At 39.7% G+C, this 20,312-nt stretch overlaps 1 protein-coding gene across 1 annotated transcript in view; it reads left to right on the forward strand.

Moving 5' to 3' along the window:
- Nucleotides 1-2,106: 2,106 nt before the first annotated feature.
- The window catches only part of NTS (neurotensin), a 49,712-nt gene continuing 31,506 nt past the window's right edge, over nucleotides 2,107-20,312 (forward strand). Inside the window, exons 1-2 of the mRNA XM_040415719.1 lie at nucleotides 2,107-2,176; nucleotides 4,992-5,053. Coding sequence (XP_040271653.1) covers nucleotides 2,107-2,176; nucleotides 4,992-5,053 — 132 coding nt within the window. The remainder of the gene's footprint in view (nucleotides 2,177-4,991; nucleotides 5,054-20,312) is intronic.

Genomic DNA, 20,312 nt, shown 5'->3' on the forward strand with positions numbered 1-20,312 from the left:
ACTTGTGTCCATATGATATATGTAAGAGCCATGTCCTCCAATGAATGAGGTGTTCTTTGCTGTCCTATTGGAGCTAATAGAGAGACTTCTCTCTACTTCTTCCATATCCCTTAATAAAGGATATACAGTACAGACCAAAAGTTTGGACACACCTTCTCATTCAAAGAGTTTTCTTTATTTTCATGACTATGAAGGCATCAAAACTATGAATTAACACATGTGGAATTATATACATAACAAACAAGTGTGAAACAACAGAAAATATGTCATATTCTAGGTTCTTCAAAGTAGCCACCTTTTGCTTTGATTACTGCTTTGCACACTCTTGGCATTCTCTTGATGAGCTTCAAGAGGTAGTCCCCTGAAATGGTCTTCCAACAGTCTTGAAGGAGTTCCCAGAGATGCTTAGCACTTGTTGGCCCTTTTGCCTTAACTCTGCGGTCCAGCTCACCCCAAACCATCTCGATTGGGTTCAGGTCCGGTGACTGTGGAGGCCAGGTCATCTGGCGCAGCACCCCATCACTCTGCTTCATGGTCAAATAGCCCTTACTTTCAAAGTTTTCCCAATTTTTCGGCTGACTGACTGACCTTCATTTCTTAAAGTAATGATGGCCACTCGTTTTTCTTTACTTAGCTGCTTTTTTCTTGCCATAATACAAATTCTAACAGTCTATTCAGTAGGACTATCAGCTGTGTATCCACCTGACTTCTCCTCAACGCAACTGATGGTCCCAACCCCATTTATAAGGCAAGAAATCCCACTTATTAAACCTGACAGGGCACACCTGTGAAGTGAAAACCATTTCAGGGGACTACCTCTTGAAGCTCATCAAGAGAATGCCAAGAGTGTGCAAAGCAGTAATCAAAGCAAAAGGTGGCTACTTTGAAGAACCTAGAATATGACATATTTTCAGTTGTTTCACACTTGATTGTTATGTATATAATTCCACATGTGTTAATTCATAGTTTTGATGCCTTCATAGTCATGAAAATAAAGAAAACTCTTTGAATGAGGTGTGTCCAAACTTTTGGTCTGTACTGTAAATGAGAGTAGTTTAAAGCAAAACCTATGAAAAATGAACAAACTTCCTGAACCCTGTCATGCTTAGTAATGCAGTCACTGGCTGCCACATCCAAGCAGGGGTGAATAGAGAGGTGACCATGCATGTGGACAGCTCTTTCCATTAATATCTTTGGCAGATATGGAAACTGCCATGCAAGTGTGCTGATACCTGCACCTATCAGACATTAATGACATGTCTCGTGGATATAACATATCTGTCTATGATGGGAATAAACTTTAAAGCAAAACTGTATTGGGTTACTGTAAGTGTACAGCCATATGGTCAAGTTTCTTGATGCAGATTTGAAAGCCAAAACCAGGAGTGAATTCAATTCCTGATTTTGACTTCCAAAACTGCACGCAGAAACCTGATCGTGTGGGTCATACCTTAAGAGAAGAATTGCTTACAGAATATTCCAAAGAATTGCATTTTCATTCTTTTTCATACTAACTCTCTTGTATTAAAACAGTCGGAGCTGAGAGCAGGTGTTATGTAAAGATTGTCTCTCAGCAGATTGTGAGAGGGTGCAGCCTCAATGACACCAACTTCATTTTCTTATGCGTACAGCTAAACAGTCGGCATCAGAAGATAACTCTTTATATGGCACATATGTGATGCCTTCTAGATTGCATTGATAAGGTGGTGAATGGTTACTGCAAAATCAATTTGCCATAAATTGTGCCTCATAAACAAAACTTAAAAGAACACGACTTGAGCCCTCGATGAGAAATCCCAAAACGTCACTGACTTACGTTCACAACCAGAAAACTCTACTATTACCAATGTGCGTCATGTTATTCGCAATTAGAGGATGATGTATGAAGCAGCAAGAACTGAAGAGGAGGGTTGGGGATGTCTTCCAAATGGTCTCCTGTAGACTTGTGACATCATCTGACTGCTTATAAAGTCAGGGAGGGTCCAGCATTCCCATTATGGTTCAGAGACACAGAGCAGTCTAGTCAGCACAGAAGAGAGAGAAGAATCAAGAGCATCACCTGCATTTTTGATATTGAATGGACTTAAGTTCCTAAACTCATCAATGATGACTGGACTGAGAATTCAGATGGTGTGTCTGATGCTCCTTGCTTTCAGCTGCTGTGGGATGTGCACAGGTAATGTACTGCTTTGCTACTCTTGCTTTTTACTGTGTTGTGCATTTGTCATTCTGTTCTTATATATGTCTATAAAGATGATCTTTTTTTTCTTTACATTTGTCTTATTGATTTCATGTTTTGAAACGTAAATTAAAGATTATATGCAACACAAAACTGCAGGCTGATAACTGTACAGTGGAGATAAGACTTTGTCTTTCTTTTTTGATTCTTGAGCCAGATTTTTTTTATACTTAGTCTACTATTTCTATTGTGTATTCTATGTGAATGTTAATAAACTTCTATTGTTTGTAGTGGTTTATATAGTATTTTTGATCACATATGCTTAGCACTTTTCCCAATCATTGCGCCCAGGAGAGATCATTGGCAGGGATAGAAGTTAATGTTAGATATTTGCCTGCAGTCTAAAAAGGAAAATGCCGATAAGTTACAACTACTACACAACCTGAAGTGGCCTCAGACAACTATTTCACTGCATTCAGAACTTATATATTTAAATCATGGACAACACAACATGTGGCTTGTGGCAATATAATTTGATAGATAAAACTATTCTGTGTAAGCATTGCCCTCAATGGGAAATTTTCATCTGATTGCTGTTTTGGTTTACAAAGTACAATTATATTGATTAGCAACTTATGAAATGTAACCTGATACATTTTCACGCACAGATGTAGAAGTTATAAACTTGAGTGTGATATCACGTCTCACCGTGATAGAATTGCAAAAAAAGCCATTGGAAAAACGTCAATTAAAAGTTTCTTGCCATTGTGTATTTACCCCATTAAGAATCAAGACGAGGATTGCTACATCTGTAGTAAGCAAGAACTGATTATTTTATCGTGGGCACATACGATATCTTCTCTCAGTCTCTCAATAGTAGTCCTATCCTTCAAAAGAGTTTGTGCCACCAACCTTAGAGGAAAGTGTACATCTATCACTCGACCTTAAAATGTTGTCTGATATCAAGGTCATGATGCTGTCTTGTGCCTGGAGATTGCAATGTTATGGGGTAATGAAATATTTAAATAACAAAACAACAAAGTAATAAGAGAATGCTTATTCCCATCACAGCATAGCTGTTCTGCAGTCACAGAGCTGGTGATTTAATAGTAATATTCCCAGTTGCTTGTGTGACCTTGTCCTCTAGTATTCCAATGCACACCATACCCAATCCCCCACTATAATGTAATCCTATTAAGGGGACTGCAAATTGTAGTTATCATTCTATGACTACTACTCGCAAGAACAGAATAGATTCTATAATTATGCTCTAAAACACCCTATGACATGGTTAAACATCAGCATTTGTGCTTCAATAGGCAGTGTTAAGAATCTGCCTGCTAAATACTTAATGCAGCTTTCACATGACTGATGCCAGCAAGAACTGCTCTTGCTACTCCTCTGGCAGAAAGATGGTTAATATTGCCAGCTCAGTCTGGATCCAGTGTTTCGTGCCTATTTATGAAATCAGTCAGGCACATTGTTTGACAGATCTATATTAAGTTGGGCAATGTGAATTAGGTTTCTAGGAGGATTTTGTAGAACAGAACCAATGTGTTCTGAAAGGGTACTGTTAACCTTTCCTGTTGGGCGATCCTTACAAACTAAAAAGTCATTTGCTGCTACCGTATTGAGACTGAAATGAAGAATGACCTGGGTTTTCTATGTGAATAGAGTGTAATAATACTATAGGACTGTGCCTAATGGAGAATGTTCAAATATAGTTTCCTATGAATAATTGGAATTATTGTGGCCAAATTAAAAGAGCCATGGAAGAAATAAGTGTTAATGATTTATTTGCGGTGACTGCAATAAAAACCCTCCAGTACCAAACATACATTACACACATACAGTATACATTCAAATATACCTATGCACACACAGAACACACATACACCTACACGGAAACACATGGACGTCTGAAAAATGATTACAGATTTTTTGCTTACATATAGTTAACAGTATAGCATTATCAATACATTTGAAAGACAGTACAAGCCGCTATACAATAAGCTGTATATAGTTAAATGTGCTTTTCCGATATATGGTTGTTGAATTCTAATATGACACATATCATATGAAGATGAATATTTTAGTTCCTTCATTCACATGAATGTTTCCCCGGAAAATGAATGTCTCATTCAGAATAGCAATTTTTATGTCTGTGTGAGATCCGTGTGTAGACTGGACACTGATACAAGTCAGTGGGCGAATTTGCATATCCGATTTTTATCATGGAGAAAAGGTCTGTGCAGAGAACATAACAGTAGGCACTATTTTAGTTGGATTTTAATGCTAGATCTGCCTGTTCAAGTCAGTGGCTTTTTGGAAAAAAAAACTGACAACATATGGATGCCATCCGCCTGCAGTCGGCTTTTCACTGATGGCTGCTAGGACACATTGGATGGGCATTGTTATTTTACATATGTGATAACGGATGATATACTGATGCCATACAGACAGAAAGAATGGACATGTAACCCATTTTCTGTCAGTCACAGATGAATAATAGTTTATGGATATTCCCCTTCAGTGACAAGAGAAGGTTACATGTCAACTATGTTTCACCTCATTTACACCTTCATGTAGAATACTCATATATGTGTAAGCACGTCATATCAAGTATTCATACTGTAGACTGACACGAGGAACCAACGTATTCATCAAGACAAAACACTTCTATTATCTATCTATCTATCTATCTATCTATCTATCTATCTATCTATCTATCATCTATCTATTATCTATCTATCTATCTATCTATCTATCTATCTATCTATCAATATTAATGTATTTCTTTATCCCAACATAGATTCTGAAGAGGAGATGAAAGTATTAGATGCAGACGTACTCAGCAATATGTACTCATCAAAGGTGTGTATTGCCTGATTTAGCAAATCTTTTTGTTCAACTAAATGACACCATGTTCTAAAATGTAGATGTATTGGTAGTAACAAGCCCTGTAGGGGCCACACACTTCTAGGAGAACAAGCCACTGGTCTATAAGAAGATATAACTTGTGTTCTCTCTATTAGACGTAAGAAGAAGCATTCCTTTAATGTAACAAAATGTACCTCAAGGTATGTGCTCTCTCCCATAAGCAACTACTTCACCACATCACCTCTCAGGAACAGCTCTGATTGGCTGCAGCGGCGGGCGCTTCAAATTATTCCAGCGCTCCTCTCCTCCTCCTTTTGTGTCCGGGAGCCGAGGAGAGAGGAGCGCTGCACGGATCTCCAGAGCCAGCACCCCAGCACCCCCATCTGTGCCCCAGCACCCCATTCTGACCCTCCACAGTAAAAAGTTTTTAGGGAAATGTTAGGGACAGGTTCGGTTAGGCAGGGATATTGAGGGAAAGTTAGTCGGGAAAAAAGAAAAGTTTTTGATTGCATCACCCTAAATCGGGTGTCTGGGGTCCACAGCACAGCTGTGTGACCCTAGACCCCCCAGGGGTGCTGCAGCTTGCCCCCCTTCCCCCCCCCCCAACTTTTTTTAGGGCGCAAGCATTTTTTTTTTTGCACACGCTGACTCTGGCCGGCACTCTTAGCGTCCGGCCACTGTTAGCGCATCGCAAACCCCACCGCTGATCAACTTCGGACGGCTGATCATCGAGTTTGAATTTTGTTTTGTTTTTTATTCAAATTTTTTGGCCTTTTTTTAATTTATTTTTAATTTATTTTTTTGTCTGTTAGGTTTAGGGTAAGTACGCGAACACCCGTGCCCCCACACACACGCACACCAAATAAAGTTTAACACGCACGCACACGCACACACATATATCCCCCTATGGCCCGCCGGATGTTCTCGGCCGAGGAGGCATACTCCCAGCTTTCCTCCGAGTCCGAGAGCCCCAGTGAGGACAAGGATGACTTTCCTTTTGTCATCCGTGTCCTCCTCATCATCTAGCGATGATGATGAGCGCCCAAGGCTCCGGAGACGCTGCCAGGTGGAGCAAGGGGACGGCCATGCCAGAGACCCTGTGGCCCACACTAGTACGAGTAGCTCTGGGGCTTGTACTAGTTTTCCAGCCCACCAGATAAGTCCACCGGAGCCCCCTATCGGTGAACTTGCATGGTGTACCACAGATCATTTTGAGCCTGCGATTCCTGATTTTGTTGGTCAACCAGGAATCCAGATTTCCACAGTGGGCTTTACTGAATATGACTATTTTAGTCTTTTTTTCAGTGACCACTTTGTAAATCTGATGGTGAAGCAAACGAACCTGTTCGCCCAACAGTTCATTGCTCAACACCCGGGCTCTCGGTCAGTGCAGCCGAGATGAGGAGGTTTTTGTTCCTCGTGCTGCACATGGGCCTAGTAAAAAAAACTAGTGTCAGGCATTACTGGAGTGGGGACGTCCTCTACCAGACCCGACTTTACAGTACGGCCATGACACGTACCCGGTTTGAGGCCATCCGGAAATGCCTGCATTATGCAGATAATGCAGCATGGACCCACCAAGGTGATCCTGCCTATGACCGCCTGTACAAAATCAGGCCGGTCATCGATCACTTTGGGGCCAAATTTGTGCAGGCCTATGTACCTGGAAGGGAGGTGGCGGTTGATGAGTCACTCATTGCTTTCAAGGGGAGACTCATTTTCTGCCAGTATGTTCCCTCTAAGCGGGCGAGGTATGGCGTAAAGCTGTACAAACTTTGTAAGAGTACCTCAGGGTACACTTACAAGTTTTGTGAGTACGAGGGGCGAGATTCCCGTATTGAACCCCCAGAATGTCCCCCCACTCTGGTTGTTAGCGGGAAACTTGTGTGGGAGCTTATTCACCCACTGCTAGATAAGGGTTACCACCTGTACGTGGATAACTTTTATATTAGTATCCCCTTGTTCCAGTCCCTCGCCGCCAGATCCACGTCAGCTTGTGGGATCGTGCGTAAAAATCAACGCGGCCTCCCTACCCACCCCCTCCAGTTACCTATCCCCAGGGGTGCGACCCGTGCCCTTACCAGTGGGAACCTGTTGCTGGTCAGATAAAAGAGTAACGGCATCACACCTGTCCTTGTGCGAGGTACCGCGGCAACGGTCCTCAAGCCCGATTGTATCGTCGACTACAATCGGTATATGGGAGGAGTTGATCTCTCTGATCAAGTCCTCAAGCCATATAATGCCATGCGCAAAACCCGGGGATGGTACAAAAAAGTTGCAGTCTACTTGGTACAGGTTGCCTTGTACAACTCTTTTGTGCTGTCTCAGAGCGCTGGCAACACAGGGAAATTCTTCAGTTCTATGAGGCAGTCCTCAAGGTCCTGATCTTTTCTGACTGGGAAAAAGAAGGCAGGTACCTCGGGAACTGGCAGGCGTCCATATCGTCCCTGGCCAACACTTTCCAGGTGTGGTCCCCCATACTAGAAAGAAGGGACGGACCCAAAAAAAGTGCAGAGTGTGTCACAGGAGGGGGATACGGAAGGACACCACCACTCAGTGTGACACGTACCGCGATCATCCGGGCCTCTGCATTGATGGTTGTTTCAGGGAGTACCACACTTTCATTGAGTACTACATTTATAATCCCCTTCCCCAATTTTAGCCACTGACAATCGGAAAAAAACTATGGTTCGCAGACTTGAGACACTAAAACAAACAAAAAAAATAATTCTAAAATATTATTTTGTAAAACTAAAATAAAGTAGACATATTAGGTATCTCCACGTCTGTAAGAATATTCTCTATAAAAATACCCCATGACTTAACCCCTCAAAAAAATAAAATAAAAACTGTGCAGAAAAAGGTATTTTTTTGTCACCTTACATCACAAAAATTATAATAGCAAGCGATCAAAAAGGCATATGCCCCCCAAAATAGTGCCAAAAAAAACATCCTCTCATCCCGCAAAAAATGAGGCCCTACCTAAGATAATAGGCTAAATACAAAAAAAAATTACGGTGATACTAAAATGTTTTTTTTTTGTTTATAAAAAGATATTATAGTGTAAAACATAAATACATTTTTAAAAAGTTGACATATTCGGTATCGCCGATCAAGTAGACTTGATCAGAGAGATAAAAATACCCCATGACCTAACCCTCAGATGAACACGGTCCAAAAAATAAAATAAAAACTGTGCCAAAACAGCAATTTTTTGGCAAATTTTCAATTTTAAATTTCAGTTTTTTTACAGTAACAAAGCAAGGGTTAACAGCCAAACAAAACATAATATTTATTACCCTGATTCTGCAATTTACAGGAACACCCCATATGTGGTCGTAAACTGCGGCAGGGCGCAGAAGGAAAGGAACGCTCTATGGTAGCTGCAAATACAGTGAAGGGGTTTAAGCATGCATGGGATAGGCATAAGGCCATCCTTCATATAAGATAAGGGCCGGGGGCTATCCATAGTATTCAGTATATTGGGCAGACTAGATGGGCCAAATGGTTCTTATCTGCCGACACATTCTATGTTTCTATGTTTCTATGGTTTCTGGAAGGCAGATTTTGATGGCCTTTTTTTTGGCACCATGTCCCATTTGAAGCCCCCCTGATGCACCCATAGAGTAGAAACTCCATAAAAGCGACCTCATCTAAGAAACTACACCCCTCAAGGTATTCAAAACTGATTTTACAAACTTTATTAACCCTTTAGGTGTTCCTCAACAGTTTATGGCAAATGGAGATGAAATTTCAGAATTTCTATTTTTGGTAACCTTGCCTCACAAAAATGTAATATAGAGAAACCAAAAATCATATGTACCCTAAAAATAGTCGCAACAAAACTGCCACCTTATCCCGTAGTTTCCAAAATGGGATCACTTTTATGGAGTTTCTACTCTAGGGGTGCATCAGAGGGGCTTCAAATGGGACATGGTATAAATAAACCAGTCCAGCAAAACCTGCTTCCAAAAACCACACCGCACTCCTTTCCCTGTACACCCTACTGTGTGCCCGTACAGTAGTTTATGGCCACATATGGGGTGTTTCTTCAAACTACAGAATCAGGGAAATAAATATAGCATTTTGTTTGGCTGTTAATCCTTGCTTTGTTACTGGAAAAAATTGATTAAAATTGAAAATTTGCCCAAAAATTTAAATTCTCAAATTGCATCTTCATTTGCTAATAACTCTTGTGCAATACCTAAATGGTTAACAAAGCTTGTAAAATTAGTTTTGAATACCTTGAGGGGTGTAGTTTCTTAGATGGGGTCACTTTTATGGAATTTCTACTCTAGGGGTGCATTAGGGGGGCTTCAAATGGGACATGGTGTAATTAAACAAGTCCAGCAAAATCTGCCTTCCAAAAACCACACAGCGCACCTTTCCCTCTACACCCTACCGTGTGCCCGTACAGTAGTTTACGACCACATATGGGGTGTTTCTGCAAACTACAGAATCAGGGCAATAAATATAGCATTTTATTTGGCTGTTAACCCTTGCTTTGTAACTGGAAAAAATGGATTAAAATGGAAACTTTGCCAATAAAATCTAAATTCTGAAATTTTATCTCCATTTGCCATTAACTCTTGTGGAACACTTAAAGGGTTAACGATGTTTGTAAAAATAAGTTTTGAATACCTTGAGGTGTGTAGTTTCTAGAATGGGGTCATTTTTGGGTGGTTTCTATTATGTAAGCCTCACAAAGTGACTTCAGACCTGAACTGGTCCTTAAAAAGTGGGTTTTTGAAAATTTCTGAAAAATTTATAAAGATTTGCTTCTAAACTTCTAAGCCTTGTAACATCCCCAAAAAATAAAATGTCATTCCCAAAATGATCCTAACATGAAGTAGACATATGGGTAATGTAAAGTAATAACTATTTCTGGAGGTATTACTATGTATTATAGAAATAGAGAAATTGAAACTTGGAAATTTGCTAATTTTTCAAAAATTTTGATAAATTTGGTATTTTTTTATAAATAAAAATGATATTTTTTTACTCCATTTTACCAGTGTCATGAAGTACAATATGTGACGAAAAAAACATTCTCAGAATGGCCTGGATAAGTCAAAGCGTTTTAAAGTTATCACCACATAAATTGACACTGGTCAGATTTGCAAAAAATGGCCTGGTCCTTAAGGTGAAATATTGCCGTGTCCTTGAGGGATTAAACATGTCGCCCACTCGCGTGCGCAAGGTGTGCCATAGCCGCGGGGCCATGCTGCTTCAAACGGCATCGGTCCGCGACTAATGTTTTCAACTGGCAATAATGCCAATAGTGGTCATTACAGCCTTTAAATATCATGTTTAATTGATCACGGCATCTAAATACCGAAAAACGTGTTAAGACCAGCATTTCTGTGCAGCGTACTGTGTATTTTACAGTAATATGTATGGCCTGCTGCAAAAAAAAGCATAATATACAGCTCACCTGTAAACCTTTTAAAAGTATTAGCAAGTTTCAAAGATTTGGTGGACAGATATATTACAAGTCCCCTTGGAGTTTACCTGGTTAAATACTCCACTTACATTACACATTATTGATCATCTAGGCAATTGTCAGGAACGAAGAGTTCCTCCCCAACATCTACCTGCTCGTCTACCTGCTATTCCATGCTGCGACCTCCTCCTCAGTATGGTGGAGGAGTGATTGCTAATGCCATCGCTTGTCCCCATGCTGAATCATTGTTTGCCAGCAGCCAATCGTGACTACGATCTGATGTCGGCAAACAATGATTTTTAAACCTGCTGAAAGATTCCAATTACCCAATGAACAGGTAATCAGCGGCAGTATTACACTGCCAGATCATCGCTAACGAGTGTTCATACAAATGCTTGTTAGTTATGATCTTATGGACTATCTGCCATCTAATATAAGCTTTAGTGGCTTCTTATAATTTATAGCAGGGGTACCTTTTCGTAAAGGGATCCTGCCACCATGAAAATGCGAATTTATGTGCAGGCAGCTTGTTATAGAGCAGGAGGAGCTGAGAAGATTGATGTAAAGTTTTATGTGAAATAATTTGGCAAAACTTGTATTTTATACATTTAAATTCCTGCTGATTCTGGGCTTTGAAGTCCAGGAGGCGGTCCTATCAGTGATTGACAGCCTACCCTCTATGGCTGTGTATACACAGATAGCTGTCAATCACTGATAGGACTGCCTCTTGGACTTCAAAGCCCAGAATGAGTTGGGATTGAAATGAATAAAACACAAGTTATAGTGAATATTTTCCCATAAAGCTAGGTATCAATCTGCTCAGCTCCTCCTGCTCGATAACATATGCCCTCAGACACCATGTTCAACGTGACAGGTTCCCTTTAAAACACATGGAACTTTGTGATAGTTTTCAATATTCAATCTGAAGAACAGATTTTATTTCAAACAACCCAACTTTTGTTCTGTACCAGAAATTAAATTGCTATGTGTTTTATGAATTTACAACACTTAACCAATAAAATACAATAGCTACAACAATGTCAATGTCTATAGCCTTAGAAAATACAGTAATAGTATTATGTACTCCGTCTGACATTCAGCCAGCTTTGAACTGATGAGTGCTGATGTGGTAATAATGTGCAGTGATCTGCTGTCTCTTCTTACTTTCTTTGGGTATAATGGGCACACATGATGATACTTATGATTATAGCTTTCTTTGGAAGATAATGGGTAATATACTACTGACAGATGATATATGAACAATGGTTTTAAATACATCAATATAAAGCACAGAAGTTCTTCTAAATGCAATTTTCTGGACATTGGAAGATCATTTAACTTGATTGTGCTCAAATGAAGCTGATTGTTATGCCAGTATTGAAGTGTTTTATTCCTCAGCCACGATTCATTCATTCTAGAGATGGGCTAATCAGTTCTACAGATTTGAAATTTGTCAAAAATTTCCCCCCCCAAAAGGGGGTCATTTACTAATCTGAAATATGCCTAAATTTGGTGTATTTCAGGCGCAGATGGCGACTTCTCCCCACTCATGCTAGGTCTAAAATTGTGGGCGTCTGTTTTAAGCTGTTTTACGTTTAGAACTGGCGCTGAATGCGCCAAAGTTATGGAGAGGCCACCACCAGCTATGGGCCGTTATTAAGAACAGTGTCTAAAATGCCAGTCTTAATAAATGTGCCCCAAATTCTTTTAATATTGTTATTCATTATGGGCAAATCAGACCAACTCATGCATAATACTCCACTGGAAAAGAGACATGAAAGCCAGGGGTTCTTCCAAAAGGACAAGAGTACTGAATGTCCCTTGTATTGTTTCTCAGATTGAGATGGGTAAGCTAGTTCTCTTTCCAAAAGAAAAAGAGTACTGAATGTCTGAGATAAAACATTCATCTGGTTTTCTGAGAGGCCTTGCGAGGAGTTCTTTCTCATTAGGGACACCAGAGGATAGGTCATCAGTATTAAAGTCTTGTAAAACTTTTTTAATGCCTCATTGTCAGGAAGTACTGCTGACCTATAGCATAAGCAGTATCGTAAGTGCTCATGAGGCAAATCTCAGCAAAAGGAAATAATTTGAGAGTCTGGTTATCTGGGGTGCACTGCCTAAAACAAGTTATTCTCATGAGGTCATAAGGCAGATTTATATCACTAAGGTCTTTAGAGGATAGGTCATCAATAGAAACCCTGGAAAAGTCAGGATAAAAAATTATATAATAAAGGCAATGTGAAAAGAGAAATATGACAGTAAAATAAAAACTTTCATAGTCGAGTTGAATCATTAAATATACAATGTTAAGTAAAGGAGTTGAGATATGAGGAGTTAAGATATGAGGAGTATAGAAGAACTAATAGGTGTTGCTTGTTATGAATCTCATCACCTCCTATGGTTAGAGTCACATGACAAAGTCAGATTTATAAAAAATCAATGATTACAATTGTTTAGCATTTTCCAAAATTAATTTATGGCAATGGGTTATCCAGGTTAAACCATGCCACATAAAAAGGAAATGTAAAATTTTTCCAAAATCCACATGTGTATTAGGTATGCAATATGTTCTTCTAAAGACCAGTTATATTCCACAAAGACCTATCTACTCATTCAAGACCGGCTTGATATTTCAAGGGAATTTTGCTTTCCTTGGTCTCCTAGTCTCCTTCTCAGCCTATAAGCTAGATTATAACATCAAGTTTCCTGGGTCTTGTCCCTCCTCTCATCTGCCCTCATATTCCATTCAGGCACTGTAAGTGCCCTCTCATCGTCAAGTCTCTTCTATTTCCTAATGAGTAGGAAAATAAAAGAAAAGCATATTTCATACTACCTAGATATGGCCAAAAAACTAAGGTGTTTTTGAAAGAGGAAGGTCATAGCAGGTAAGCACCTAGAAATTTATTGTAGTATTATAATGGCTTCTGAAATTTCATAGGCTAGACAGATTTTCTGTACAAAAACATTGCATTTTCAGTATTAACCTGTAAGACTCACCCAATGTTTTTGTCCTAAATTACTCTGACTTTAATGGCTCAAGCAAAATAGAGAAGCCTTTTAACTGGGAAAGGCTTTCCTGAGTTCCCATGATTTGGCCCCAAATGTACATCTTATGCACGTTTTTAATACAACCATATGTATTAGCCATACATTCAATGTTTACCTCTGTGTGTATAGTGGATCATATTGGTAGTACAGTACAGTGCTTAGCATATCTACTTTGCAACTTTGGGGTACTAGATTCAGATCTGGTCATGGGCTAATTTTTATCTGGGTATTCTGGCTGACTACAACACACCAAACACATACTGATAGGTTAATATGGAATTTAGAGTGTGAGCACAAATAGGCACAGATACTGATGGGAATGATGGGCTATATACATAAATGAAATGTCAGAAGATAACCATTTACAAGTCACATTTCCAGTTCATAGCAATGATTAAGATAATTTTTTTGCATCTTAACTAAGCTGCAGTAAAATGCATTTTTATACACTATGATTAAAAATGAGAAGATACTGAGAACGTCTGTTACAATTAGATGAAAGAGGATATTCGACAAAAGAGTTTCAAATCATGGCATTAGAAGGCAAAAAAAACATTTATCACCTATCTTTTTACCCATGCAGGTATGCAAATGACACTGTACAAGCAGACAAGGTACCTATCAATCTCTCAACTTCAGCGTCTTCCATTGTACACTTATCTGACATTCACAGCCCATAGAACATACTTTTGCAGCCTAGCTGTAAACTGCTCACTGTCAGTGTTTCTTTTAACAAAAGCACAATAATCCTGTACAATGGATGAATGGTATTGGGATGATAAGAGACAAATATTTAAAAACATCTAAATTCTTTCATTGGTAAATGGAGTGTTTTACCCTTTAAAAAGGAAAAAGGTGCCTCAGAAACCCATGATGAGAACTGAATTTTTCATTACCAGAAAACAGTAGAAAATTAAATATACAGTAATTGTATGTATCTTGTCTTTAACCCCCTGATGATGAAGACTATTTTGGTCTTAAGGACAAAGCCCCTTTTTCTCAAATTTGACGTGTCACTTTATGTGGGAATTTATTTGGAATGCTTCTACATTTTCATGCGATTCTGACATTGTTTTTCATGACATTTTGCACTTTATGATAGTGGCAACTTTGGGTTGATATGTCTTGTGTTTTTTTAGTAAAAAATCTGGATTCGGTTTGTGTGGCTCCCACCCCAGTGCTTCCGCTCCCCTCTGTGCAGGCGTCAATATCCGTCGAAGGGAGGATATGTGACCACCACAGCCAATCACAGGCCACAGCAGTGACCTGCTCCCCTTGTGTCATGTGCTGGAGCGGGAGTCACATGGATTGAATTAAGCGGTGTGGACCAGGTGTGGGACTGCCATGTTTGAAGGTCTTATTATCTTTTGAAGAACTCCTTTAATATTTACCATATGTCTACGTTATGCTTACATCATTTTTGAAAAGTACTTTTATTTTTTGGGGAACGCTATACAAATTTTAAAGAAAATTTCCAAACACTATATTTTAGGGACCAATTCAGTTCTGAAGAAACTTTCAGAGGCATATGTATTAGAACCCCTCATATACTGTATGACCTCATTTTAAAAACTGCATCTCTCAAAGTATTCAAAAAGGCATTTAGGAAGCTTGTTAACTCTTTATGTGTTTTACAGAAATTAACGCAAAATGGAGGTGGAATTTAACATATTTTTGCAGATTTTCATTCATTTTTTGTAACACAGCATTGATAAAATGGAACTAATACTCCAAATGTATTATCCTAATTTTGCAGTTTTTAAAAAAAAAAATTTCATATATAGCCCTAAAGTGCTACTTTAACTAAGTACTGGACTCAAAATTGAAAGAGCACTTTGTGGATTTAATTTTTTAGGATGTTTTAAGGAACCATTTCCGTTTTGCAGAGCTCTTGAGGTGCTAAAACATAAGAAACAACCCAAAAGGCCCTATTTTGGAAACTGTACCTCTCACTGAATTAATATAGTGGTGCAGTAAGCATTTTGACCCCACAGGTGTTACATAAAATTAGAAAATATAAAATTGCCTGTTAACTGTAATATGCAATCAAAGCCTACTTTCACACCAGAGTTTGTTGCGGATCTGTCATGGATCTGCAAAAAACTATTCCTTTACAATAATACAACCGCATGCATCTGTCATGAACGGATCCGGTTGTACTATGTCTTATATAGCCAAGACCGACCCGTCATGAACTCCATTGAAAGTCAAAGGGGGACGAATCCGTTTTCTATTGTGTCAGAGAAAACGGATATGTCCCCATTGACTTACATTGTGTGTCAGGACGGATCTGTCTCGCTCCACATCCCAGGACGGACAAAAAAAATGCTGCAGGCAGCGTTTTGGTGTCCTCTTCCAGAGCGGAATGGTGACTGAATGCAGGCAAACTGATGCATTCTGAGCAGATCCTTTTCCATTCAGAATGCATTAAGGCAAAACTGATCCGTTTTGGACTGCTTGTGAGAGCTCATGATGGATCTCAAAAACGGAAAGCCAAAACGCTGCACGGGCAACAGCTCTGGTAGACATTCCTGCAGTCAGCATGCCAATTGCACGCTCCCTCAAACGTTGCGACATCTGTGGCATTGTGCTGTGTGATCAAACTGCACATTTCAGAGTGGCTTTTTATTGTGGGCAGTCTAAGGCACATCTGTCCAATATTCATGCTGTCTAATCAGCACCTTGATATGCCACACCCGTGAGGTGGGATGGATTATCTTGGCAAAGGAGAAGTGCTCACTAACACAGATTTAGACAGATTTGTGAACAATATTTGAGTAATGGGTCTTTTGTGTATGTAGAAAATGTTTCAGATCTTTGAGTTCAGCTCATGCAAAATGGGAGCAAAACATTTATTTTATTTTTTTCACTGCATGGGATAAATAACATTATCCCTTTTATAGATCATGTTGTTATGGAGATACCAATTGCAGTATGTGTAGTTTATTTTATTTTTTCATTTTTTAACCAATTAACCAATTGGATATGGGGAAAAGGGCAATTTTTTAACTTGATTTTTTGTAATTCTTTTTTCCACTTTTTTCAAATTTGTTTTATGTCTCACTTAGAGGCTTAAACATACAATTTAATCTCTGCTACAATACATTACAATAGCGACCTATTGCTGTGTATTATACTGGCAGGCTGGTAAGTTTCCATACATGGCAGGCTCAATGCCTCTGTAAGGCCTCCGACTGCCATAACAATAATTCAGACCCTGAGATTGCATTGCAGGGGCTAGATGGAGGAGAGCTCACTACCTTTGCAAACTCCTTAGATGCTGCAGTCCCTAGTTAAATGGCCAACACTGATCTTGGCCATTACAGAAGGTTGTCAGTTCTATGTTACATGTTAACACACCATAAATATACGGCATGGTGCATTAACGTTCAGCTTCCCATGCTGTATATTTACGACATGGTGCAGGAAGGGCTTAAATGTCTGGTGCAAAGTTATTGGCCCTGATTCATCAAGACCAGCGCCTGCTGCACTATTCTTGATGGGGCCTGCGCTGCTGGATCGCCATATAATCCATGATAAGGTGAAGACCTTATTCTAAATGATATGCCTCATCTGGTATGCCTCTTCAGAGTTGCTGTAGATTTCAGTAATTATGTATATCAGTTATATGCTTCCTTTTTGTAAACTGGAGAAAGCTTTTCTGTCCTTACTCAAAGCTTTCTGTGTAATAAATATATACAATTTACATAAAATAATACTGCTAGAATTTTTTGTCAATACCTTAATGAAATATCCTGTAAGTAATTCCCTGTTGTTGAAATTGACCCTTGAAAACAAATATTCAGTGCCAAAATGGCCATCGTTCACTTGAAATACGGAAGATGGTGTTGTCAACCATAAGCCATCACTAGAGATCTGAGTCAATTCTATGAAATACAAATTCAACCCAAATTTTTCTAAAATTTAAGATTCTATAGAAACAGAAATTCATGTGATTTGATTTAGGATAATTTTTCAAGAGAGAGAGAGATCAATAGAGACTGAGAGACAGTGTAAGAGAAAGGCCTCATGCACACAGCCGTCGGGCGACCGTGACTTTATTGGGGCCCGCAAACGGCAATCCACGGCCACCACCCGTGTGCACCACGCATCATGGATGCGGACCTATTGACTTGAATGGGTACGCAATTACGGAGAAGCGGAATGGAGTCACGGAACACCAGAATCACTACGAAGTGCTTTCATGGTGTTTCTTTCCATTGTTCATATTTTTTTGTGGTGCGGACAGACCAGAGACTCATTCAAGTTGAATGGGTCCGGCCCGCTGCACGGATGTTGCCCATGCATTGGGGACCACAATTGTGGTCCCCAGTGCACGGAATGGCCGCACAACGGCCCTGTGCATGAGCCCAAAGAGAGAGACCAGGATGTCATGTACAACTTTTCAAGGAGATTGAAGCACTTTCAATTCAGGTAAAATTTCAGGTCCAAATGGAATCGAACCTAAATTGTATTTTTCCAGAAATATGTCAGTCTGCACAAATATCAGTAATAATTAACAATTGTTTCTTAGACTGAACTGCTGGAAAAACATTGTTTGAAAAGAGTTATCACATACCACCAAATGTGTAAATAATTTAATGGTATAAAGAAGCAGATTTTTGGAATTTTTTTTCTCATTTCTATAGGGCTGAGAAAAGCAGCCAAACTATTAACTTGGCTGTTTTTGATTAGTCCCATAGACCCTGAAAGATGCAAGGAAAATGTATGACCTTCACTCAATTCAAACTTCTCCTTATTGAAGTTGTGCAGTGGATCCCCAGTCTAATGATTAGTCCACTTGTAGAGTATTTCTAGGCCCCCCAGCGATCATTCTTTTACCATCTATCCTGTGTCATAAATACAATTCCATCCACGAACAACATCTGAATGAAGTTTGTATGTTCTCACCATGTTTGTGTTGGTTTTCTCCCAAAAACATAAAGACATAATTTATATTGTGAGCTCCACTAGGGGCCCAAGTGATGATAATGTCTGTAAAAGTGTAAAAGTACTGTGGAATCTGTTGGTATTGTATAAGCAATTAAAATAAATGTGCTGCGTCAATCACATAACAATACATGAACTGCAAAAGTGGGTCTGTATTTAGTGGCCTGGTCTTGGGTCTAAATTAATTTAGGAGCCTATATTAGGAGAACTGGTATAGGGTGTTATGGTAAGTGTTAACCAAAAGATTTGGCTTAGGGCATTATTCTGGCATTCCCTGGTATTCACCCTTATACAGGAACCTGGGCTTTGCTGCAGGGGAGTCACTAGGCTGCTACCTCATGGAGTAACTCTGTGTGGTTAACAGCTGACTCACAGGGATCAGAGACACAGGTGTAGGACACAAAGGGGTCAGGCAAAATCGAAGTCAGGGACAGGCCGTTCATGGCTCATGGAGTACGTATGTGTAATATGGGAATGAGTCCAAGGTCAGGGCAGACAGCATAGAGACCGGTAATAAGCACATATCAGGTCAGGTAGCAGAGGGTCAGAATATAATAAACAGACAGAGGTCAATACATAGGCAGACAATATAATGGAATACCCTTGCAGGATCTTAGAACACTAAGTACCCTGAAAGGTACTTGAAAGACCCCAGGGCCGCCAGCCATTAGCTGGTGAAAAATTGAGTGAACGCAGGCTTGCTATTTAAGAGCTAGAGGGAGTGAGAACATGCATCCTTCAAGTAGAGGTGATGAGGCTTTGTCAGTAAGCAGGCCTCACTTTTCTTGAAGAATCAGAGTGTATCTGGCAGCCAGGCCTAACTGGAGGGGGGTGGCAGGAGGTGGGTCTGATGTGCCAGGCAGGGTGAGTAAAGCAACGCAGCTCGCAGCTGCTGCTGTAATGTAGAGTATATATTTATTTAGGAGTTCTGGTTAGGGTGTACTCTAGGGTCTACATTTGTTTAGGGGGTCTGTTCTAGAGTCTGCATCTGTTTACAGGGGTCTGGTTGGGGATATGCATTTGTTTAATGGTCTAGGGTTGGTATTTGTTTTACCCACTTTAGAGGAATAAAAAATTCCTTCCCGACTCCAATCAGGCAATCAGAATAACTCCCTGGATCAACGACCCCTCTCTAGTAGCTATAGCCTGTAATATTATTACGCTCCAGAAATACATCCAGGCCCCTCTTGAATTCCTTTATTGTACTCACCATCACCACCTCCTCAGGCAGAGAGTTCCATAGTCTCACTGCTCTTACCGTAAAGAATCCTCTTCTATGTTTGTGTACAAACCTTCTTTCCTCCAGACGCAGAGGATGTCCCCTCGTCACAGTCCTGGGGATAAATAGATGATGGGAGAGATCTCTGTACTGACCCCTGATATATTTATACATAGTAATTAGATCTCCCTACAGTCGTCTTTTTTCTAAAATGATTAACCCTTATTTTGCATCAGTTGTGTTGGTTTAGGAAAGCTTATTTGAATATCTTTCCCAACAACCTAGAGGGACCTGCAATACTATGCACACATACTCTGTGTACCAGGTACATCACCTGTACTACAATACTGCTCACATGTACTTGGCTAATTGGCATAGTAGGGGCATCACCTGGTCTACAATACAGTACACTCTCTCTCACCAAATTTTTTTTAAAAATTGGCAAACTTGAAATGAAAAAAATCTTGTGTCTTTCCTGTAGTTGTCTGACTTCCACAGCAACTTGAACTAGCTATGTGCTGTCTTTTGGTCTGACTAACACGCCATCAGATGTATTGGAAAGGACCTGCTAATTATATCACCTGTGGATTGCA

This window comes from Bufo bufo, chromosome 1, assembly GCF_905171765.1.
Source record: "Bufo bufo chromosome 1, aBufBuf1.1, whole genome shotgun sequence".
NCBI classification, from domain to species: Eukaryota; Metazoa; Chordata; class Amphibia; order Anura; family Bufonidae; genus Bufo; species Bufo bufo.